The sequence below is a fragment of the Pomacea canaliculata genome, linkage group LG13 (genome assembly GCF_003073045.1).
Source record: "Pomacea canaliculata isolate SZHN2017 linkage group LG13, ASM307304v1, whole genome shotgun sequence".
NCBI classification, from domain to species: domain Eukaryota; kingdom Metazoa; phylum Mollusca; class Gastropoda; order Architaenioglossa; family Ampullariidae; genus Pomacea; species Pomacea canaliculata.
The window spans coordinates 1378547-1403629 of NC_037602.1; the positions used below are offsets into that span (position 1 = coordinate 1378547).

General features: G+C 42.1%; 3 protein-coding genes across 9 annotated transcripts; 2 read left to right on the forward strand and 1 right to left on the reverse strand.

Annotated features, from left to right (window-relative positions):
* The first annotated feature begins 282 nt into the window (after positions 1-282).
* Positions 283-10907, forward strand: LOC112553674 (uncharacterized protein C3orf38 homolog). 2 transcript variants are annotated; one of them, XM_025221048.1, is made up of 8 exons: positions 283-496; positions 2487-2671; positions 5328-5441; positions 5592-5702; positions 6070-6210; positions 6699-7208; positions 7651-7684; positions 9199-10907. In XM_025221048.1, exons 1-8 carry the CDS (start codon positions 307-309, stop codon positions 9210-9212), a joined length of 1299 nt encoding a protein of 432 aa, XP_025076833.1. In that variant the 5' UTR covers positions 283-306; the 3' UTR covers positions 9213-10907. The 2 variants fall into 2 exon arrangements, with proteins under 2 accessions (XP_025076833.1, XP_025076832.1); XM_025221047.1 differs by lacking the exon at positions 9199-10907 and having other exon boundaries at positions 7651-9010.
* On the reverse strand, positions 9576-14285 carry LOC112553673 (endonuclease 8-like 1). 2 transcript variants are annotated; one of them, XM_025221045.1, is made up of 6 exons: positions 13735-14285; positions 12928-13047; positions 12332-12507; positions 12024-12179; positions 11554-11612; positions 9576-11421 (listed from the first exon to the last, which is right to left on the reverse strand). In XM_025221045.1, exons 1-6 carry the CDS (start codon positions 14196-14198, stop codon positions 11041-11043), a joined length of 1356 nt encoding a protein of 451 aa, XP_025076830.1. In that variant the 5' UTR covers positions 14199-14285; the 3' UTR covers positions 9576-11040. The 2 variants fall into 2 exon arrangements, with proteins under 2 accessions (XP_025076830.1, XP_025076831.1); XM_025221046.1 differs by lacking the exon at positions 11554-11612 and having other exon boundaries at positions 11244-11421.
* Positions 14286-15320: 1035 nt separating this feature from the next.
* Positions 15321-24940, forward strand: LOC112553755. Of its 5 annotated transcripts, none has more exons than XM_025221175.1 (6): positions 15321-15475; positions 17886-18788; positions 19643-20232; positions 20425-20664; positions 20773-20960; positions 21085-24940. In XM_025221175.1, exons 2-6 carry the CDS (start codon positions 17891-17893, stop codon positions 22763-22765), a joined length of 3597 nt encoding a protein of 1198 aa, XP_025076960.1. In that variant the 5' UTR covers positions 15321-15475; positions 17886-17890; the 3' UTR covers positions 22766-24940. The 5 variants fall into 5 exon arrangements, with proteins under 5 accessions (XP_025076960.1, XP_025076963.1, XP_025076962.1 ...); XM_025221178.1 differs by having other exon boundaries at positions 20458-20664; XM_025221177.1 differs by having other exon boundaries at positions 19673-20232.
* Positions 24941-25083: the final 143 nt, after the last annotated feature.

The window sequence follows — 25083 nt, forward strand, 5'->3', positions numbered from 1 at the left end:
CAGAAATGTGAAAATGCATTGACCCTATATTGCAATTTACTCAGCGATTCCTTTTGTAACCGACTCATACAGTTCTTCCCTGATCAGATGGTATATAGAGATCCAACAGACATCTTATTCACTTCGGAATTCAGCCAGGACTAAAATAAAATACGTCTTATCCATATCATTCGGGCATTTCCAGTTACTGAGACGGCTCTACAGGTGATTACGTGTTGGGACGAGTTGGTCTTGCTTGGGTGGAGTTGGGATTGGTGGCTCTGACTCTGATTGGTTCGCGATGTATATGCCTGGCGGGGTTGTTGAATGTTAGGTCAAAGGAGCGACACCTACATCACGTCTATCCGTCATTGCTCTATCATTCCATCGAACAGCTCGACGATGAATTCAGTAGAGAGTCGCGGGTGCAAACAATTACTATGTTTGTTAAGTGGAGAAGACCTGGTGTCACTGAAAGACACGGTAGTGGGACGCCACATCGCTGTGGACGACGACCGTATGTATTTATATTTGTCTCTATCGTCTCGCAATGTAGCGCGATTTATCTACTTTCGGTTTCGTTTCACAAAATCCAGAAAGAAGCATTTCAAAGTTTATTGAAATACCATAATTATCACAATACATAATGCAAGGATGTACAATTTTATGTAAACATTTGTTCCACAGGCACTAGTTGTAGTAAATTAGTTTCTCACATGTTTTCTACTAAGTCAAAAATAACAAACTTAATTTCTTGATGCCATTCATTATAAAATTGTGTTTTAGAATGAGAATACAGTCAAATCTCGCTACTATGCCACTCTCGGTATTATGCCACTTTTGCTCGGTCCCGACTATTAATTCAATGTAAAAATAATTTACTATGCCACCCCTACTCTCGCTATGCCACTTTTGTGTGATTGTTAAAAGGCACAAGTTGTAAAATTCCGTGCAGTGCTCGATTATTATACTGTATGGTAGTGTGGGACATCACAGTTAGGTGGATGGAGCATAGCACGCACACAGGGAGGGTGGAGGCTGGCGATGGAGGGTAGTCGCTGGCCGGGTGACAGTCACGTGACAGAGGGAGAGCGGGAGGGGGTCGACTAGCGACAGGATGCAGGTGCGAGGATGTGGTTGGAAGGGGTGGAGGATGAAGAGGCGAGGGGGAGAATGAGAGGAGACAACTAGCGCCTGCGACGATTCTTGAGAGCTTTGGACTGACGGGTAACTTGAGCAAATAAAGCCGTTTTTACGAACCCTCGCTACTATGCCACTCTCGCTACTATGCCACTTTTGCTCGGTCCCGGTAGGTGGCATAGTAGGGAGATTTGACTGTACAACATTCCTGTTCTGGCCCAGACAAATTCGACGAATGTTATAATTTTTAACATTTTGAAGTTATCGCATATTATGAATGTTCATCATGTCCTCTATTCACTCTCCAAGTGTTTTTTTTTTTATAAACCCATCTACAAATGTGTATATTTTGTCGATGAAGACAGTGACTGATTTTCATATTTTCTTGCTGAGCGCAGAAACAGCGAAAATGTTAGGGACATACATGGAAACACAAATAATGGACCTTTTGAAAAAAAAAAAAAAATGGGTCACAGCCGTTAGAAGTTGCCCACGCTGTGATTCCCGCTCCTTTGCACGGGTAGAAAAATACGGACCATGCGTATTTTGAATCACCGTCCTTGGCCACATTACCGGTCACACGAACACCAATTAAAGTTCTTGGGTGTCGCACAATCCACCTGTCATGGCTTCCGGGTGTAAACTAACTCCGAGGATACTTTCCGAGACATTAACGCTACATATTAAATATTAAATGTTCACTGTGCCTGTCATGCGCTCATTCTCAAAATACTACATGTGAAAGGAGAAAAACGGCTTACGGGATTTTTAGGCCGGTGAAGCAGCAAAAACAAAAATCTGACACAACTTTGTGCACCTAATTCTGCTGTCGAAATCATCAATCCTGTGGTAAGCGTCTCGAGAGAAAAAATCCGCTGCCTAATCAGCTCACAAAATAGTAACAAAGATGTAGAACAAGTTAATAAATAATAACAAAGATGTAGAACAAGATCACACAATAGTAAAAAGATTTAGAGCATCACACAATAGGAACAAAGAATTAGAAGGAAGAACAACTCGAGGACTCGCTGCATGCATACAGTCCTGTTGCAAACCAGATGAGGAAAAAACGCAAAAGAGACATAAAGATCCTACACTTTTATCAAAGTGAAAGTACGACCACAAAACATAAACAAAATCAAGGGGAGGCGATCACCTCGGCCTGTTGGGCGAAGGGACACAACTCTCAGAAACTCAATGTGGGTAGGTCTGATTTTCACTTCTGTAAAGTGCTCTGAGGATATTTTTGAAAAGCGCTATAAAAATGTTCATTATTATTATTATCCTTACTGGGACAATGTCAATATCTGCATGCTTGCGTGTGTGTGTGTGTGTGCGTGCGCGTCTGAATCATAACTTTTTTTCAGAGATTGTAAAAGTAATCATCAGAAGCTCTTCAAGTGCACAAGAACTGTTGCAACGCCAAAGAGTCCGAAAAGACATTCTTAAAGAATATCTTATATCTAGGTCTGTCATTCCATTATCAACAGCAACAAAACCTGAACTGGTTCAAAAAGTATTGGATTACTGGAGTTCCCTCCGTGAGCATGAGGTACAGAATGGAGTAATAAACAGTTGTCATTAAAAAAATAGAAACTTTTCAGCGACAGACGACTCTTGTGTTTGTTTGCATTAGCATTAGAAATTGTTATGACAGTGCCACATTCTTTATTTCGGTTAGAGATGTATACTAAGTGCCCTTTATTCGACTAAGACAACATATCAAAACCTCACTTTACCAAAGATGCTACCAGAAATCACGAATCACGTGACCCTTCTCAGGATGTCATTGACCTGGTCATGCATATCCTCACAAATCTGACTGCTGTAAAGCTCCCAGAGAAACACCTCGACTCATTAATCACAGCCATACGACAGCTCCAGGAGACACCACACCACATTTCTCAGGTGATGGTCCTTGCGGCAGCCGACCTCATTTCCCTCAGCAGACTATGTGGGCTCTGACAGTGGGCTCTGGCAGACACGTGAAACCCACTTTCTCAGAACTGGGATCTCTCCATGCCAACAACGCTAACGCTCCGACAGGTTTTATAGTCTCATGGACCCATCAACAGCGATTATGTCGAGGGGTCCCTTTAGCCAGAAACACGGCAAGTCTTTCTTTTTACAGATGCGTCGATCACTAGCTGGGGTGCCCATCTCTCTCAGACCTGTTTAGTTCCAGTCAGTGATCACACGATAAACGAAGCCGTCATATAAACGAGTTAGAAATTCTGGCAGTTGTTCACAGTCTGGAGCAATCATCTTCGCTGCCACACAGTGATGCTTCTGTCGGATACCTCCACAATTGTGGCTTATATTCGCAATCAGTGCAGTACTCGTGTCTGCAACCTTTTTCACCTGAAAACTTATATTCTTCTCTTCTGCGATGCGTCCGACATAGCATTAGCAGTTCGTCCCATTTCATGACACTTTAATGTCATGTCCGACGGGCTCGTCCTTTCGCAAAACCTTTAATTGTCTCTCCTGTTCCGGGCCCGTAGTCTTGGGCGGTAGACGGGTTAGCAGTGGATTGGTCCAGCCCCGACATCTCTGCCTTTTCGCCTCTCTCTGATCTCCAGTTTTGCAAAGTCTGGAACAGTTCGAGTGTCAGATGACACTTATTGCTCCGTTCCATCAGAATCGAGCGTGGATGACATCGCTGTAACAGTGCTTTTGACAGCCTTCCACACGTCTGCCGATCCTCTCAGGTCTCTAACGACAAAAGCAGAGTCAGCGAAATTCATGCACTCTCGGCCTACCCTCATTGTCTGCGTTTCAACCAGGATGGTTCAGTCTCCCTCCTCAACATACCTGGATTCCTGGCCAAGAATCGTCTGCCAGAATGGGTACCACAGAGCCACACCTTACGACCCCTGGGGCAGTCTTTATTTTGTCCTTTGCGGGTGCTTTCGGTATACCCTGAGTCGTACCAAGCGTTTAAGAAGAAGCACAGGTCACCTCTTCGTACAGTTCCAACTCCAAGATTTCCCTACAACTCATTCCTTCGTGGATCAAGTGCCTCATCCAGAAGGCCTACACAGCAGCAGGAGGAGCAACTATGCGTGTTCACGGCTGGCAAGCCAAAGTTCCAAGTCTTCACTTAGTCCTTGGCATGCCGTGCGAGGCTGCAGTGGAGCTAATCACAGACCAGGTGACTCTTCATCTGCCTGAGCCTCCAGTGGCTACCTTCACCACACCACTAACTTTGATGAGAAGAATACAGTAAGGGTTTCCCCTGTGGCCTGTGCTTTGTCCTCCAAAATGTTTGGACTCTTCTACCTTGTATCATGCCAGACACGGCGTTGGCCCAGATGTCGGCACCTGTGCAACTTCCAGCTTCAACTGGCTTGGTCTCCTTTTCAACTTCTCACTGACCAGCCTAATCTTAGCAATGTTGCAGCTATCTTTTAGCTTGTACCTGGTATATGGTACAGGTTCTTATTTTTGTCTTCTTCTTCCTTCCATTAACAGTACTATCCCTTAATCTGAAGGGTAGCTGGTCAGTGGTGGGGTACTGGTTTCTCAGTTGTAACCTCACTCCCTCCTCCTGTTCTGGATTCAGCACTTAGTATAATTTCTAACTGAAATAAAAGGAAAGATTTTGGAGAGGTTTTCAGGTGCAGATTGGGAGAGAAAGTGTTATGTAGGTTAACCACTTTGTAAGGAAAAGGACATTTTTCTCAAGTAAATTTAGTTTTAGTAAAGTTAGAGATGTATTTTACCCAGTATGCTCTTCCATGAACCCATAGGGAGGTGATGCTAAGATTTTACCTGATATTCACAGCGTAGGCCAGAAGGGAGCTACATCATGCATTAGGCTGACCGGTGGACCAGAGGCGCCATTCTGAGTTACAGAGTCAGAGTTACTCTTTCTGGTAGCATCCTTGGCTACCGTTACCATTAGGCTATGTTGTCTGGGTGCGATAAAATAAAGGGCACATAGTACACATTTCTAACCTTACTAAAACTGATTTTACTTAAGTAAAATGTCCCTTCCCTTACAAAGGGGTTAACCTATGTAACACTTTCTTCACAATTTGCACTTGAGAACTTCTCAAAAAGCTTTTCAAATTTTGATAGGATTGTTTTTCTAATTTTGATTGAAAACATATAAATAGGAAAGACCATAAACTTCAAACAAACGCAAGAGTCTTTTTATTTGGCAATGTAGTTTTTTTTCTTCATCCTCACCATTCACCCTGCAGGCCACTGGGTCTAACAGAAAATGGACAACACCTCTTAAGTCGCCTTCAACATCAGGAACAATCGCTGTTTCAAGCCAGCTGCTACAAGCGACACTTTCAAATAGAGATTCCCAGGTAAGATGAAATGAAAGAAATTCAACTGTAATAAATTTTGTCATTCAGGTCAGTAATACCACACTGCATGCTCTTTCTTTGCATAGAAGTTAATAACTGGAACTCAGTTTTGTATTTGGTATTGTATCTTACTCATCATTCACCATGCAGGCCACTGCATCTAGCAGAAATTGGGTAACACCTAAGTCGCCTTCAACATCAGAAACATTCACTGTTTCAAGCCAGCTACTACAAGCAACACTTTCAAATAGAGGTTCCCAGGTAAGATGAAATGAAAGAAATTCAACTGTAATAAATTTTGTCATTCAGGCCAATAATACCACACTGCATGCCCTTTCCTTACAGGGTAGTTAACGACTAGAACTCTGGCCTTACAGTTTTAATAATACCTAATTCTTAAATATCATCTCCATTTGCAATGGTGCCTTCCCTTTCTCCACCCCTACTCAAACTCTGCTCCATTACTGCATCGTTCTTGTTGTTTCAAGATAAAAGCCTTTTTTTTTTTTTTTTTTTTTTTTGTTTCGTCGGTATTTTAAATTCAATATTCCAGTAATGATATAAAACTTCAAACAAAAGTTTTGTCTTGGACATTGTACCCTGTTTTTCTTCATCATTCACCCTGCAGGAAACTTCATCTAACAGTACCTGGGCTGCACCTACTTCATGGCCTACAGCATCAGGAACATTCACTGTTTCAAGCCATCTACTACAAGTGACGCTTCCAAATACAGGTTTCCAAGAAAAACAGAATGAAGGAAGTTCAACAGTAATAATTTTTATCAATCAGACCAGTAATACCACCCACATTCTTTCCTTACAAGATAGTAAAGACTGGAACTCACATTCTCTCAACATTAGGTTTGGTCCCGAAATCCTCCCAGACAGCTATTTAACATTTTCACAGCTTGTCCCTTCTTGGTGTTGATTGAAAATGTGCAAATAGGAAGGAAGTCAGATAGTCAGCAGTAACAAGGAGATATGTAAAGAGTCACAAGCCCTGAGCTTTAGTCTTTACTACTTCCAGTACTAATCCTTACATATCACTGTCCCTTCTTGTAATTGCACCTTGTCTTGAATCTCCCTCCCTCCCCTCTCAAATTTTGACTGCCTTATCTTTGTTGCTGTTTAAGATTACAGTCTTATTTATCTTTAGTTTCTTCAATATTTTAAATGTAACATTTCAGTAAAAATATAAAACATCAAACAATTTTTTTTATTTATTTAACACATCCTGTTTTCTTCAAAACTACACAGAATCAAGTGTTTGGCGAGAGCTTTATTAGATGGTTTTACAGACTACTCAACGCTGAGAATCCAGCCGTACCACCTGTCTTTGAAAGGGATACATTTGGACCTCAGCATTTTTGGGAGAACTGCTCAATGAGGATCATCAGCAAAACTTCAAACAGATCAGACCAAACATTCACAGGTAGGGTGTTGGTCTCAAACCGTTTGAAAGAACTTGCCAGAGATGAACGCCTCCTATTCCACCCAAATGTCAGTATGGAAGGTGTTCGTACAATGAAAAGTTCTTATGGACCCTTCATATTGATGGTGTGTGGAACTATTCATCACAGTAATGCTTGTCTCGGCATCTTTCACCAGCTGTTTGGCCTTGTCTGTGACCCTTTACAAGACAATATCTGGAAAATTCAGGTCACTCAGCTGCTTGTAGAGAGCTTGGATGATGCAAGTGTCACTCCTAGATTAAGTATTGCAGCAGATCAAGACATGCTTGCTGTTGCACAAGTCCTCGATCATGAGGTAAAAAAAAAATTTGTAGTACTTTAAAATCATCAGTTTTATTGATCAACAAGATTGTTCATATGCAATCAAGTCCTCTGTGAAAAATAAGAGAAAACTTAAATATGTTGCAAAGGATGAAATTAATGCAAATTATTTTGTGATGTTTAAATATTATAAATATATTATCTATTCATATACATGCTTGTTAAACTGCACACACAAGACAGATATAATCTGTGTGCATAGGTGTTCACGTGTGCATAGATATGGTGGAGTGAGATATGCCCTATACAATGTCACACTAAAAACCAATCATCAAAGCTTCGTTAATTAAGCAATGTAAAAGAAAACATTAAGTATAAACGGCATTGTTATAGTCACATTGTTTTCTTTTCACTGGACTAAACTTCCTAAATATTGATAAATATATATATGCCATGTTTTCCTCCTTCTCATTTAGGTCATTATTATCTACTGCTTCTACTTTTTCTGGGGTAAGCATATCTTTCCCAGACTGTCTGTTACTCAGATTAAATTTATTTTACCCTTGACTAACACATCTTTCTCAAGCTCCTTGTAGCTTTTAGTCTCTCTGACACCATTTCCTGTTTCAGTTGTATTTGCACTCAGTCTGTGATAACTGTAGGCACCACACCCTTGCCTGCTGCTTTGAAATATGGAATGCCTTTTATTTACTGTACACATTCAACCAGTTCTCTCGCATACTATTTCGCTTCGCAGTAGCATATGTATGCTGATGATGCACAGCTGCTATATAGTGTCTGGCCCTGCTTCTCACCTTTGGCAAGTCTTAATCACTGCACACTGCACACTGTAAAGAGCTGGAGGCCCGCAAAAAAAAAAAAATTAAAAAAAAAAATGGGATGACATAACTGAGGTCCTTCCTCTGAAATGTATGCCATCATCTACTGCTTCTACTTTCTCTGAAGTAAACATCTTTCCCAGACTGTCAGGAGTCTTGTTGTTATGAGCTACACTGGCTGCTAGTTTAAGCTTGCACTGATTACAATATTGAAATAAACATTACTGTACTAGCGATGTCAAAGCTCATGTCTGCTTTGTTTTTCTGCCTTTTCCCTTACACCACCTAGTTGATCTCCCTGTGTGGACAAGCTTTGAACGACTCAGAATAATGCCACTCCTATTATTTTCTAAAGATGAAAAGCAGACATACTACACCTATACTCTCTGAAATACACTGGCTATTGGTTTGAGCTGCAATTGATTATATTATTGACCCAATATTAACTACACTATTAATGTGTCCAAGCTACTGATGCCTTATCATGAATCTGCTTTTTATGTGCCATGCATCAGGAAAGAGAAAACCTTTTATAGTCCCACTATTTGGGATTCTCTTCCTCTTTCTCATAATTTAGCAAACTCTTCTGCTCAGTCAGCAGTTCTTAATCATCATCCATACACTTTCTTCATCTGTCTGCTCGTTTTTTTTTAATGGTTAGCTCTCTTTGTTTATAGCCTTTCTTGTACAACGCATGTCTCTCAATACACTTACAAATTCTATTATTATTTGTATGATAGAAATATCACCTGCCTACCCAGATTACTTTCATGATTGTAAACATCTCAGAATTCTTTCTCTTACTGTTGGCTTTCTCTACTGTGATTTTGGTGTCTCCAGAGTTCGTTGTGGCAAAAGCTTTATTGAAAGACTGCTTGAAATATTTAAACACTTCTCCTGATAGACCTGCAAATCACATGCATAAACCTGTTTACTCAAATTTATGTTGACAGGTTATGTATATTACATGATATATTTGATAAAGTTTTAAAAAATGGTTTACTTTTATCTTTTAATATGTATGAATTGGTGGACTGGTATGGGACACGTGCCATAGATGCATGCATGTGTGTGTGGGTGGTTTTAGAACACTGACACATTGTTTTCACAAAACAGATTGCTTTAGGTTATTCAGTCTTGTGCATTCTTGATGGGCCTTAAAGTATCAGAATACATGTCTCGCAGATCTCTTGGGTTGACATCCATCTCCAAGTACAATTCAAGAAATAACTCAGTAGTGGAAAGTCTACATCTCAACTAAGGTAATCCATGAAAACCCATAGTGTGTTGGAAAGATACCATCTCCTGCAGTGGTGGTACTCTGAACTGTTGTCAAGAAGCCATAGGTGGGTGGGTGGAGCACGGCTGCAGCTGGCTTTGACAGGGGCCACAGGCATCAGGTTGTGCAAATCGAGGCACCTGAGGATGAAAGCTGCTCACCTTCTGTGTAGTAACAGTAGCTTACTGCCCAGGAGAGGCTGGTGGGTGCAGGACACCTGCCCAGTGGCTGGGAGGAGGCACAACAAAGTACATTCAGAACACACAACAATAGTCAACTCTTCTCCTGCAATGTTGTTTTATTTGACATGTTGTATTAATCACAGTGTATTTGACACACATTTCAGAGGGAAATATTTCACTGGTTATTTACACGCGCATGGTGTTATGACATATTTCAAACATCTCCAGCAGCAGCAGGACATGCAGCGATTCTAGAAGTTTAGTTGCTGCGATTCCTTCAGTACAGGTACTAATAAAGGTTTTAGAAGAGTGGGTAATGTGCCCTTTAGTTTTTAATCTGTTAGTTACTTTGTGAATAATTGATGATTAATTAATAATTATGCATAAATGCAAGATCCCTTCAAAGCTTCCAGGACTTTCCCCCCCCCCCCCCCCATCTGTCACACTGAGAAAGTAAGTTATAAAGCTGACGTCTAAGTTGTAATTTACAATAACCTATATAGCTAACTGTTCATTGCATCAGGTTTTCCACCTCTGGTTTTTATTGAAATTATTATTTGTGGCAACATGAAAATGTACTGTCATATGTGTGGTGCAAAAGAGTAAAAGCATTTAATTATTGCTTATTAATAATGCAGATTTTACCTATGTTGCCTGTGAAATGTTCACTTCTAAAATAGAGACGGCATTTATCTGAATGATTGATTCTTCCGTGTGTAAACAAAAATAGCCTATAGATACTACAGAATCACATAAAATACAAAAACTTCTTTTAAGTTGAACAGACTAGTTCCCATAGCATGATATTATATATCTGCTGCCAGATGCAATATTAGTCTTCGCATGCAAAAATTCAACTACCCACAAGGCATATGGCATGTTGTTAGACACTAAAAGATGTGAATTAGAGGTGTCAAAACTAAATGTTTTAAATGGGACTGAATATATAGAGTGAGTAGTGGTAAGAAACTGTACCTTAAACTGTAGATTTTTTTTGGCTAATGACCACAAATCTGTAAAGATAATATACTGATTGTGCAAGTGTGTGAGAGAGAGAGAAAGAGAGAAAAGAAAGAAGATTCTGACAATATATTATGTGTCCTGGTACACCGATAGGAATCAGGATCTCCAAAACTACCTTTCTGAATTTCCTAGCACAGATGACCTTAAGAGTGAAAGTAAATCGAACACCAGTGTTGTCTTGCATGTCATTGCTTTGTGTGTGTGATGGTCAGGCCAACCCCCTGCATTCTCTGATATCAAATGGCAGTTCTACTAAACATTTGAACTGGTATTAACCTAAAGCTAAATACTAGCAGATGTGTATTCCTGTCCTTTGCAGGTCATCTGCAAATCAAAATTCTTTAAACTGATCTCAACCATTTGGTTAAAGCTTTATAAAACAGATAAATTCAGAGGATTTCAAAATGTCTTTACAAAATTCTACGATACAAAATAGATGGGCTCTAAATGCCCTTATTTAGATGAAAGATTTTTAGCTTTGAAAAAACACATTTTTATTTTCACTTTTTTGTACATTTCTTTTTGACACTAGATTTGCTTCCTTTAATGATTCTTTCTACGCTTCTTTGTGGCATTAATTTTTCTGTCATTCTGGACATATTCCTCCTCGTTCATCTTCGTGTCATCAGAAAGGGAAGTGCTTGGTAATTTCCTGCTTATCCCACCTCTGCCTTTGTTCCTTTTCATCTTTTGTCCAGCAGCAGGTAACTTCTGTAGGGAAGATATCTCCTTCCTGTTGTCATGTCTTCGTGACCTCCTTTTTTCAGTTTGTGACATGGTGGGTTGAAGGTCTGGTTTAGCGGCGATTTTCAAAACATCATCTTCAAAACTGCTGTCTACAGGTTTCTTCTGTCTGCGACGTTTTGTAACCTTTTCTGTATCATTTGTATCTTCAGTTTCCTTGTCTACCTCCTTTTTCAGTTTCTGATGCCAAAGACAAAAAAAAAAAAAAAAAGCAAATGAAAGAAAACAAAAGTTGTAAAGTTATTAATTCTGAAAATCAAATTTAAACCATCTTAATTCTAATTCTAATTCTGAGCATTTCCCATAATGTACCTTTGTTGCTTTCTTGCTGGAGGAAACACTTTTTCTTTTCCCTCTGCAACTTCCACCTTCTGATTAAAACAAGAAAATGGCAAATACTAAACAAGCACTGAAAACAGAGGTTAAACCAAAATTACTAAAAATTCAGAAAACTATATAGGATGGGTTGTTGAGCTAGAATGAATGCTACTACTACTTATTTGACAGGAGTAAGGGCAGGGAAACATGTTGCTTTAGTCTTTTGTGAGTCTTTGGCTAATGATGTCACTTTATTTCACTTGAGTTCTTTAGCATATGAACTTTAATCATTTACATTCAGCTGAGCCATTAGGTCCGTGGTTCTGTTTTGTTACAAATACCATGTCAAGACTGTTGCCATTCTGCACTACAGAAACAAACTATACCTCTTAATATTTTCAAGAATATGAAGCATCACTTGAAAACATTTTTTTTTAGATGTATCCTTTTTTTATTTAGCTGACCTTTTGGTACAAGTGGTCCTGCATCACCATGGTACCACATTGTACGCTTATTGTGGTCTGGAATACTATTCATACCAGGCTGGCAATAGCATCTCAACCACTTCCAAAACTTGGACTCCTTGCCAAACTCTTCTTTAGTCAAATAAAGAGAGGTTCCTGAAATCAGACAACATGGTGCAGATGTTGCACAAAAATAAAGACATCTACTTAGGTTCTACTTCTAGTAATGCCAATGGCACAGACATTCCATCTGTCAAGACTGTATACTTGCAAACATATCCTACTATAAAACCTGCACATTAACATACCTAGTCCAATGGCCTCTAAAGGAACAAGGTTGCAGAGTTGCAGAAGATCTGGGGACTCAGATTTCATCTTTCCTGTGTTTTTGGCTTTATCTTCGATTTGCGCTTTCACATCCTCAGGCACATCAGATAAAGTGGCCAGGACTGAACGAGCTTGTTCAAAAGGTTTAACACCGGCTCTGTCAGAAAGACAACTCTTCTCAGGCTGCTTTTCACACAGCTTTTTGTTTGAGTGAGAGAGAGAGAGAGACAGAAAAAGAGGTGGAGAGCACATCTGCACATACATCATTAAAGGGAGATACAGAGGTGAATGTCTGGAAGAACACCCTAATGCACCAGAAGAAGACACATTTATAAAGTGGGTGCTAAATTCCATGAGATAATTTAAATTGTATTGGTAACATTGGTTACAATTTATACTAATCTACTAAACCACCTTTTGCATAAACAATACTTAATTTCTTGATGGAATCTCATCATAACAGTCACAGAAGTACAGTATTTCTTTTCCAGGGACTGCACCATTAATCAGTAACAAATGTTTTTAACCTTTGCTGCTTCTGGGCATTTTGTTCACCTCAGTCTTTGGTGATATATACCTGTAAATGATTTCAGCACGAAGGTAGTTGCCAATTCCATTGAAGTACTTCTGGTTCAATAGAGCCTCACAAAGGGGTCGATTGAAAACCGAATCTTTCAAGTTTTGCAGAACGTTAGATCTGTTAATAATAATTAAAAGCAAACTGAGTATAGCAGTTTTCATGATCAGATATGATGGATGATCCAAAAGTGACAATTACAAACTGAATTGTTCACAAACATGATAAATCTGACTCAAATAAAAACTTGAAGACAACGATCTCATTAGTCTTTACTGAAATGTATTCTGTGACTGATAAACTCCTCTTGTGGAGTTAATCATGTAGAGATGATCACTGCTGAAGCTGTTGATAATCACCTAAACCTACAGAGGCTAATTCTTGGTCCTATATGCCCCACTGTGGGGTGAATAGAAACAAGACGAAGAAGACAGGGTTTCTTAGCTGCTGAAGTTTTGCATCAACTCATGTCTTTGTGTAAGAAGTTGAAGGTGTCCCGAATTGGCTTTCACACCAAGCAGGTGTCATACCATTGGTCACCGGTCATTTCGCCCCACAACCATATCGCCCCACAGCTTGAGTCAAATCGTCACAGCTATATCCGTCTCACACACACACATATACAGATCGACTTTGAATAGAAAACTGCTAGGACCAGACGAGGCTTTCTTTGTAATCTGACACTTTTCATTTCTGAGAAATCATGGCAGGCGTAAATGATCGAGGAACCCTTCCCGCTCCCCCGGGAAAAAAACCACTTAAACTAAGGTAAACTATTTTTAATAATGAAAAATAAAAGAAAGGCACCTGAACTGTGGGTATTCAGACATCACACACGGTCCCCTGTTGGGAGACCAGTCGGTGTCCACTTGCCATTTTCCAAATCGTCGTGGATCCACGAAGCTCAAAGCCATCGCTGGCTGCGTGTTGGTGAAGAAACTCAGGTGGGCATGCTTCGGAAGCTCTTTTACCGATGTAAATTCGAAGTGGCCAGACATGCCAAAGTTGAAGACAATATGCAGTCGCTTACCTTCATTCTTCACTCTACTTTTCGCGCCCTTTTTCTCGTCTTTCTCCTCGCGATGAGTTTGAAGGAAAACTTTCAGTTCTTTCCCGCGCGAAACAGCAGCCACAGTGTAGCGCGGTTCGTTCCACTTCACTTCAGCGCACTTATGGATGGGATTTTTCCTCACTTTCCCCGCAAATAATCGGCCTTTCGATATAAAGTTGATGAACTGACTCGACAGGTTCAACTCCGGACCTTCAGGCATGGTTGATGAAGAACGTGAAGTTCCCGCGAACTGCCGTGACGATCTCCGTGGAGACTTTGCAAGGGACGCTATCGAACTATCGAAATTACCTCCCCTGGTCATAATAATAATAATTTTAAAAAACGTGATTTACATAACAAACGTGTATGACTAGACTGCTGGCAGACGATTTTTTTCTGAACTACTTCAGCGAGGCTGGTGTGCTCAAAGCTTCCGGTTTAGTCACAGTCATTATTCAGGCTTGCCGAGACTAACAACGGATCGCAAGAGGCTAAGCGTTGGTCTCGGCAGACAGACAGCAGTCCACCTATACACGTCCGTGAGTTATGTATCAATAATAATAAAGTGGGATTTATATAACAATAATAATAAACGTGTGATTTATATAGCATAATGACGCTCACCAAGGAGCATGATATCAATGCTTGGGACAAGTAGGAGACATGGACAGCATAGGAAGTACGGAAGGAGAAACAACAGCGCGTGCAGACAAGTAATAACAGACAAATATAAAAGACACAAGGAGGAACCAGGAAGCAAACAATAAGGACGGAGAGTGTCATAAGTCCGAAGAGGAAGACGAGCAGCTGGCGGACAGACAATTAAATACAATCGCAACTACTGACAAGTATGTTGATTGGTGCAAGGAGCCACGAGCCAAGAGGCGCCGTGCTCTGAGTACAAGACCTCACAGTCTCAGTGATGACATGGAAAGTACTTTTAACACCTGTGGATACTGCCCCCAACAACTTGACTATTGACTATAACAGCAATATTATTGATTCCATTAAGTCACCCGAAGTGGACTGATTGGCTTTAGTCGCTGATTGCGCTGGCTAGGGAGACTGGGAGGTGGGGATGGATAAGTGGAAGAAGATGCAGGGAGGAGGTTGGTTTGATGTAGAAACGTGGAGGGAAGTTTGAATGGGTCGAGACCGGTAACTGATATCGGTGAATGCCAGGTAATGGTCGTATTGGTCGACACAAGAAGTCAGTTGATGCTGTTTGTGACGTCGAGTCACCACATCCGGGCACTTTACATCGTCCATTCCGAGCGATGACTGATATACAACGGTTATTTACGGCGATACGTGTTTGATCTCAGCCGCTGCTTCACGAGTGGAGTGGATTGGGAAGGAATGAAAAATTTCGGGAAAATCCGTTTCTTTTGCAACTTTCGTTACGTGTAGGTTATTTTTGAAGGGAGTTCCCCTTCTTCCCTGTAAGCTGTTGTCGGAGGGATTTTAAAGGGAAGGACGTAAACATTAGATGGGAAGGTAAGTTAAGGGATGTTTTTTCACATTTCCAAATACAGTACATGACACCTGAATCTGCTCTTGCCAACATGACGATTTCCAGGTAGCAAGATGGCTGTAGAATGCACCCCATGTTACGTGCATCTGTCTGACCTCTTGATTAAACCTGTTGCAGCTTGCTACTGACTTGTAGGTACATAAATATATTTGACTGCTAAGTGTAGACATGTACTCTGATAGGAATAAACACCGGCACACATCTACTATTGCACACGGGCATACCCAGAGCAGAGAGTATATGTACACACGTTTGTAAACACACACAAATACAGACATACATACGTGCATAAACACTGTCAAGAACGCATCTGTTTATCCATGCAGGCAAATTGCATCCAGAGTGACTATTTTCCTTTATTAAGCTTCCTTTTCATCAATACCATTGTGGATTTCATCTAGTCTCAAATGACTATCATGCAAAACCCGCTTTTCGCCATAGTTTTGAAAGAAGGAAATTCCCCCACAGGTTATTAGTGGCTGTAAATTATCTACCCTCCTCATGTCGCCACCCCTGCCTCTTATTTGTGATGTATACATGGTGGCGAGATAACGAGACTATTTCACACACATAGAAGAACGGGAAATCGACAACTTTGGAGAACAAATAAAGTCACCCATTGCCACACCCATTAACAAAGTCATCTCTAGACCACACCCAGTCAACAGTCATCTCTAGACCACACCCAGTTGACAGATGATTTTACTGGAAAATCTGGATGGGACACTGGCTGAACACACACAAAGCTCAAGAGAATGAGGCGCCGGGTTCACTAGACCAGTGGTTCCCGACCTTTTGTGTCAGGTTCACTTTTACTATAGCATGCGACCCCGTGACAGACAAATGAGAAGCCATTTATTATACGAAATTTATACTAAGGATTTATATATATCCTTAACTTTTAGAAGTGTTAGATGAGTCTTAGACAGTGAGTCTTTTTTAATGTTATCTTGCCTGGAATGTCTGCTAAGTAAGCAAGTTTTTTCCTCCAAGTTCCATCACTCCAGTAAGCCAGACGGTCATGCTTCCCTTGAACTTCCAGGAACAATTGGATTTCAGCTGGAACTCAAAGACCCGACTGACATTTTCTTTCGACAACCAGCGTACAGAAATGTAGTAAAGGAGAATTTCACGATCAGAGTCCATATCTTTACTTTAAAAAAAAAAAAAAAAAAAGCGGCTGCCTAGGGCCCCACATTTAATGCAATTCATTTTTTAACCGATTTTTAACCTACAAGTACAACTTGTAGAGGAGGGGAGGAGTCTCAGTGGCAGGAGGGTGTGGGTGAATCATGCAGTGAGTGCCCTTTGCCTGGGGAGCAACTTCTTTCCCTTTTATCAGAAAGTCCGACCTCGTCCCAAGCTGAGCTGGTGGTCCATCCGTACAAACCTTGCACAGTCTTTCCACTGTAGGTCTTCATCTTTAAAAAGGTATTTATCTTCTCTAAGCTATCGTGACTTTTTAGAGCAGCTTCTAGTGCACTACAAATCACAAACTCCTCTCTCATGTCATCTGCATGAATGTATATTAAGAAGACAAGTAACTGAGATGATGAAATGGCATCCGTCGATTCATGAACTTAAATAGTGTCAGGGTTGTTTGGCAATTTCCACTGCCACGTCATCTGAAGCTTGGACCCCTGCTGTGGTTTGTTGACAAACAATTCCTTTGGCATGGAATCGAGTCTTTGATGTCTGAGATTAGCTTCATGGCGACTTCTCTGTCATTGCTGATCAAGGTGCTAAAACCAAATTTCATGTAGTCTTACAAATATTTACTTTTCTTGTCCATAGCTACCAATTTCTCTGATGTTGTCAAACACTTTAACTTCGAAAATAATTATTCTCCCCACTTTTGATTTAACTCTTATGCATCAGTGAAAGTTAAAGTGCTGCTTGGGAGTCAAGTATGGTCAAATCCAGACACCACATTGCTTTTTTATGATATCAGAAGCTAATAAATGTCAGGAATTCTTAGTGACAACAATTAACCAAACTAAATATTCTGACAATGTTGTGGTGTAAAGAATATGTATATATTTATACATAGATATGTAGACAAACTCAATTTAGCTTCAGCTCTGTAAGAAGGATCCTGGATATCTGAAAAAGTACAGTTACCCATTACAGCCATTTCTTTTAAAATAATATTGCGAATAACTTGCTTTTTTTATACTTTAATCAGAAATGTGGAATCAGAGCATGCCATTCTCAAAGCAAGTTTTATAAATATATCTTATGTATATGTCTATAATGCCCTGCTTTGCAATATCTGTGTCTGCATTTTTGTAGCGGTATTCTTGCCCTAGACTTCCCCATGTCGATGTATGACTTTTTATTCATCCGTGGTTTGGACCTCGTTTCAATCTGCAGATGGAATGGAAGGCGAACAACATGAAAAAGAGGCGCTGCCAAGAGAAGACATAGCCCCGCCCACAAGCCAGACAGCCCCGCCCACAAGCCACACAGCCCCGCCCACAAGTCAAGCAGCCCAACATACAAACCAAGCAACTCAGTCCACAAGCCGAACAACCCTGTCCCAAAGCCAGACAGCCCTGTCTACCTGTCAACAAACACCTTTGTCCACCTGTCAACAAACACCCGTCTCCACAAGCCAAACAGTTCATGTTACCTCTCAACGAGATGGGAGCTTCCGAACAGTTCCTGTTTCACGTGTTCCTCCGTTCCCACTGAGGTCAGGTGAGGGCTGTACTATTTACCGGGGCGGTGCCTTACACTCACGACATCTACCACCACCACCACCGGTTGTTGGCGGGCTGCTGTACTCGTCTTACCCAGGCTCCGTCCTGCAGCCTGCTCCATCGTCCCTAAGTCTGCCTCAAGCAAGCGCCCCACAAGCTCTCATGTCTCCGCCGGCGATGACAATGTATTCTTCGCAGCTGCAACACACGGACATCAGTTATCAACTGCAGAGCTATTCTCCTCCCTTTCTGTATCAGCAACAGTTTCACCCGACAGCTTCCCCATCTCGGTCCCCTCGGCTACTGAACATCCAGTGGACGGCGTCCGTTGCTCCGTTCCCTGAAGACATGGAGTCCGCGCAGCTTCCTCCTGCAGCTGTAGAGCAGGTACAGATGGTGCTTGTCCAGCCTCAGAATGTTTTCCCTTCGTCAGCAGCTGTCAGCCCCATGGCAGTGTTTGAGGCGGACCTGATGTCCGTGCAGGACACCCAGTATGTCATGTCCGAGCCAGGTCTTCCCACCCAGCCATTCGTGTGTCCGGCAGATGTCAGCCAGGAACCTGACACGAGACAAGGTGAGAGATATAGATATCTGTCAGCATCTTCCCTTCTGCCCTTTGCCCCTGAGCAGTGTGTGTTCGACTTTTGAAGACGAGGGGAACAAATAATATTTGCAGTTTGTCAGTCAGTCGGCGAGTACTAATTCTGTTAACTTCATCCTCGTTGACATTCTTCTCGCAGTCACTGCTGTAGCTGCCAACACATACCTCAAAATAATATTTCAGTTTTGTCATGTTGAATACGTGAATTATAATTGCAAACATGGCCTGCAGGCTGATCAGTAAATATAAATAAAGCCGTTTGGGAAGGTAGATTTTAACGGACGAATTACAGCTGTAATACTTGTGTGGCAGCAATAAAACAAGCCAAGCAGACCAGAGGTCGACTCAGCTTTAAAATCCATGCAGAAATATATCCATAAATAAAACAAGCCATGAGTTTAGTGAACGAATTTCTAGAACTTACTTGCCAACTATGTGGGTGAAGTGTGATCCAGCAACATTCAGTTACTCTTTGAATTTTATCTTTACAAAAACACACATTAAACAATCAGACAGCATCATGCAAAGTACTAAATAACACCCTTTCTATAAAAAAATCTGTTTTCATGAGGACAAAATAAAATAATTTTAAAAAACAAAACAAAATATAAAATAATGTTAAAAAGAGAAAATAAAGAGAAATAAAGCTACACAATCGGACGACTGACAGGATAGGTAGTAGAGAGATATCACACACACACTCTCTCTCTCACACACACAGACACAGATGGAAGGGGCAGAAGAGTGAGTGAGAGAGAGAGAGAGAGAGAAAGAAAGAGAGAGGGAGCCTGTTGCTTTGATCCTAATCCTTTTTTTTTAAATTTTAGACTACGACACGTCGATTACAAATATTACAGAAGGCACCCCGTCCTTCTCAAGCCCTGAGGGGTGGCCCATCTCAAGCAGCAGGCTGAGGGCAGAGTCCAAGGAGTTTATACCGAAAACTCATCAACAACAAATACAGTTTCACCTGGCAACAGTGCCACCTTTCAAAATGTCTGTGTCACCGACACGACTGACACCAGAACACCAAGCTGACATGTACACTCAAGCATTCAGACTCATGGAATCGTACGCCCAGAAGATTCTACGGCCCGATTTCGAGCAAAGGGTCCTCAGGGTTCCTGCCACCAACTTTAATGAACAGAAGCTGGAGCCGGTCCATACTGGAGGCTACCTGTTGCTAGGTATGCCCCAGACACCAGCCCTCCGAGGTCAAGAAGCCCTGTCAAGGGTTTGCTGTGCTCTTGAGAACATTCTGCGCCTCCGAGCACGATTGGCTGTCATCATCAGCAACTACAAATACAAAGAGTGCTACCTTCGCAGAGCTCCCTTTGATGTCTTTCCACGTCCTTCTTCAGAAGGTAGTCACGATATCCTGATGTTTGGAGTGGACATCGGCGTCGTCTGCATCCAGGTAAACATACTCTCCAGGTAAACATAAAGTATGAGTTGTAAACTACACAGGCCAACAATGTCGAACAATGAGAAAGAATTGGCCTCAGAGAGAAACAAAGAGAATACAGGTGTGTGTGTGTGTGTGTTTGCCTATATATGTATATGTATACGCCCACCTAACATGTCTGATGTCTGTTGGTGTCCTGTGGAGCACGAGTTTGTGCTCAGATCCCTGACTGTGCAGGTCACGTGTGTGGAGAGGGGCACGAGCAAGGGAACGGTGAAGAAACAAATCCGGGACACGCTGAAGCAGCTGAGGAAGGATGAGGAGGCCGTGCGCAGTCTCCTGCAGGACCTGCCCCTGCCACACCTCTCTGTCGTCAGGGTGCTCGCCCTTCCCAACCTCTCCCAGCAAGAGCTGCGCCAGAAACTGGAGACGAGGATGCTAAAGGTTTCTCAATCTGTGTGTATGTGTGCGTGCGTGCGTATGTGTATGTGTCGTTGGGAGGGGTGGTATTTTTAGTGTACATAACATGCCCATAACATTCTGTCCTTACAGAAGCTCGCCTCAATGTTTGGGTCTGGAGACAACTTGGAGGGAGTCATCACATCCGACCACCTGCCGTTACAGGGCCACCGCCATTTTCCTGACAAAGCCTCCCACGATCTCCTGCAGCAGTGGTTGAACCAAGCAGCTGGACGCGGGTCGCCCCTGCCCATCAATGTCTGCATGCAGATGTTCGCAAGGTACAACCAAGGCATAGAAAGAACGGAAGGTGAAACTTTGTTTTCTATGTTTGTCAGCAGCGGTTAAAACCTGAACATGAGGACACCTAACGCCATCTTACATGATATTTCTTCTTCCTTGCAGATACACCAGTGAGTGGTCTGTACCAGAGGTGTGGACTCTAGAGAAACCCCGGGTAGAAGTACGAACTCTGTCGGACGCTGCCATTGAAACCTCTCACCGGTATGGGCTGCAAGTTCTGACACCGGAACAGGAAGCGTTGCTGAACACGCCGAAAAGTCACGTGATGATAATCGGAGTGCCCGGGTCTGGGGCCACTCTCGTGCTGCAGCTGAAAGTGAGGCAGTGGCTGCAGCACGGCGCATGCGTGGCTGTCTTCATCCCTCAGCGACTGACAGGCTTGTGGCAGGCGTACCAAGCAGCAGACCTGTTCCAGACCTTCAGGAGCAAGGTCTTGCTGTGGACCGGCAGGAAGCTCGATGGAGAGGGCGTCTGGTGCACGTCGCTGGAAGGTGAGGAGGTGGACGTGTCGCAGCAGCAAGGGGGAGCAATGCTGGCCGTGTTTGATGGCGCTGACTACGATATTCCTCTCGTCTCCTTCGCTGTGGAGAGAGCGACAACAATGTTTGCCTCGGTGTGGATCGCTGCTTTCAAGTCCTTGCCCGTGGACACACGTATCCATGGTTACAATGAAGTGAGACTCACCAAAGTCACCCGCATCCCCACTAGTATCCAGGCCCTTCTTAGGCACGGACTTCAGGCAATCTTGGACGAGCAACCAGCTTCAACTTTTCTTTCAGCCTGCAACGCAAACAATTTCTCAGCTTCAGAGTCGGATTCCATTTTATCTCCAGCAGACGAACCAGTCCCTCCCTCGATACTGTCGCCCAGAGTTACGCTGGATGAAGTCAGCTGCTATGTTGAGGCGAGTTCAGATAACGGCTTTGCGTGCGACGGACCCACCCCGGTGATAATCTTTCATCCGCCGCACTGTTCTCCCCACAGTCGGGTCTGTGACTGCCGCATCTGCTGCAGGGAGCTGGCGCGTGTGCTGCAAGAGCTAGGTCAGCTCGATCCGCCTTCCGATGAACAGGAAAGGACATGTGATGGCGACGATAAAGACGAGGCTGACAACGAAGACGATGACAAACATCGGAAGCATGGACGGCGGTGTCACGTGCCGCACAACGTTGTCGTCTTCACGGACACCGCGGACGACGCAGCCCGACTGGTGCGCTCGCTGCAGACACACGGGGTAGTCAAGGAGCAGCTGCTGGGTAGCATGCATCAGCTGCACGACATCCCGCGCATGGTGGGCAGGGAGGTGGCGCTGGTCGTGTACGCCGGGGAGGTGAAGGTCAGCAAGGGCAGAGTACTGCTCGGACTGGTAGCCCACCTGCGTGAGGTCATGAGCCTGTGTCAAGGACACCTTGTTCTAGTGCTAGAGGTCAGGTGGCTGCCACGGAGTGGAGGTTCTCCAGAGGACGAGGAGGGTCAAGGGTTGCAGATGAAACCTTTTGAGCTTGAGCTGCAGCTGTTGATGGAAGAATCCGAAAGACAGCATTTGGTAGAGGTTGCAGCAGTCAACACTGCATCAGAGGGTGGAGCAGTCAACACTGCATCAGAGGGTGGAGCAGTCAACACTGCATCAGAAGGTGGAGCAGTCAACACTGCATCAGAGGGTGGAGCAGTCAACATTGTATCAGAGGGTGGAGCAGTCAACACTGCATCAGAGGTTGCAGCAGTCAACACTGCATCAGAGGGTGGAGCAGTCAACACTGTATCAGAGGATTATCCAGATTAGCAACATGCTCACAACTGACAAAACTTAACAAATGTTGATCAGCTTTATTCCATAATGCCCTGGATTAAGGAAACAGCAGAACACATTTGAAGTTTTTAAGATTAAGCTTATCTTCTTTCTACAAATAATAAACGACTTTAAATTATAAAGAAATCTTTCAAGTTGGCAAAAATAAGTTAAATTATATTCTTTACTTTGAAGCCCTGAGAGCAAATACAGTGACAACCCGTTGTCTCGCCAACCCCTCCTCTCGTCGCACTCTGGGGTAGGACGGAGTTCTCCCATAGTCCTCCTTAGTTCCAGCAACTGACAGATGACCAGCTTTATTAATGACGGTTGGCGATTATGAATTCTATACCTTCTTTATATTTCCACCCTCGCCTCTCGCCTAACAGTGCTGCTTCTCGTGAAAGTTTGGTGGCTACAGACGGACTGAGCTTATACAAAAATAATAATTCTGATAGTCTGTTCAACGGTGACTTTACTGCTACAATGATGTGAAAAACTACAACATCCACCTAACTAATGCTGCATACCTTTGCTTAGGTAGGTAATCATGATAGACAGCACTTCAGTAACAACTTTATGTGGTGATTATTTATGATATATAATAATTACTTGTATGTAGTGGGCTTGTAGCCAACAGCAACTATTTATAAACACTGTAACAGGAATTGTATACGGCTGTATCTATTATAAGTAACAGTGCACAGTATTACTAGCACATGTAACAGTGGACATTATATGTAACAGTGGACATTATATATGTAACAGTGAACACTATTATATGTAACAGTGAACACTATTATATGTAACAATGAACATTATCATGTGCAACAGTGAACACTATTATATGTAACAGTGAACATTATCATATGTAACAGTGAACACTATTATATGTAACAGTGGACATTAACAGTGGACATTATTGTTTGTAACAGTGAACATTATCATATGTAACAGTGGACATTATATATGTACCAGTGCACACTATTATATGTAACAGTGAACATTATCATATGTAACAGTGAACACTATTATATGTAACAGTGCACACTATTGTATCTAACAATACACATGATTACACTCATCATCCCGTCACGTGGGTGCTCCATGTATACACACGGATGATGATGGCAATGGTCTCTAACCAAGCTGAATGTCAATTAACTTAGAAAGCTAGTCATCTGCTCCTAGCATGAAGAGTGTCATGGAGAACACTGAACATAGATTCCTGTGATTCAAGTCTTTTGTTCACATGTCATGTCTAGTCTTTACTCTGCTAGTATTTAATTATCCTGGCATGTTTACACCTTTTGTTGACACACACACACACAAAACCTACAAGGCATGCATGCATAAGTCATGTGACAGAAGGTATTTCATTGTATTTGTTGCTGGGGCTTCATGGTGCTGAACTGTGTGACTTCACTTATCAACTTGAAAAAAAAAAAACAAAGCACAGAGATTTTGTTGTTTGTTAGTGAACTGCTCTCCAATTTTACTGTCCAAAAAAATTGTGCTTCTACTGATCTTTATAACAGAGATAGATACAAAGCCAAGCTCAAAGCAGAAAGCTCGGCGTCCAATGGGTAGAGAGACAGGTAACAGAGGACGAGGTGAGTGCAAGTATTAACAACACACAACAGAAGATAAGAAGTCCCGCTCTAACAAGAGAGCAGTGGACACTGACATTGTACATTGTGTACTCGTATTACTCAGTTAATCGGGACATGATAAAGTGTATACATTACAAGCTTTCCTACTCTCTCTCTTTCTCTCTACTTGCCTCTCTCGTTCCCCCCCCCCCCTCTCTCTGTCGCTCATACTCTCTTGTCTTTTTATGCCTATACTCTATATTTTCATCTTTTATATAAAAGCAAAACAAAAGTCATCAACAAGAAAGACATGATATCAAGAGAAAATATTAAATACAAAAACTAAATTAGGTTTAGGCATCTTAAAATAAGACTTGTCATAAAGCTTTTTTTGCAAGTTGAGGTGAACACAGAAGAAATGTTTACTAAAACATGAGAGGTATGCACTAAAGTAATTTACAACTAGATAAACATGATGATAAACTTTGCCTAAGCTTCATAAGTGGAAATATGTACATGCCGAAATCTTCTGCTAGATGTTGTGACCCTTTTACTGTTTAATAAAGAATGTCTAAAATAAACGTTTTTGTCATTTTTCAGCAGTGAAGGTCTAATTAAAGGAAACCATTATCTATACAATCAAATATGGATAAATTATCCCATTTAATAACAACCCGTTCGTGTTATATTGCACTGCCGAACGATCGGCACATACAGGCT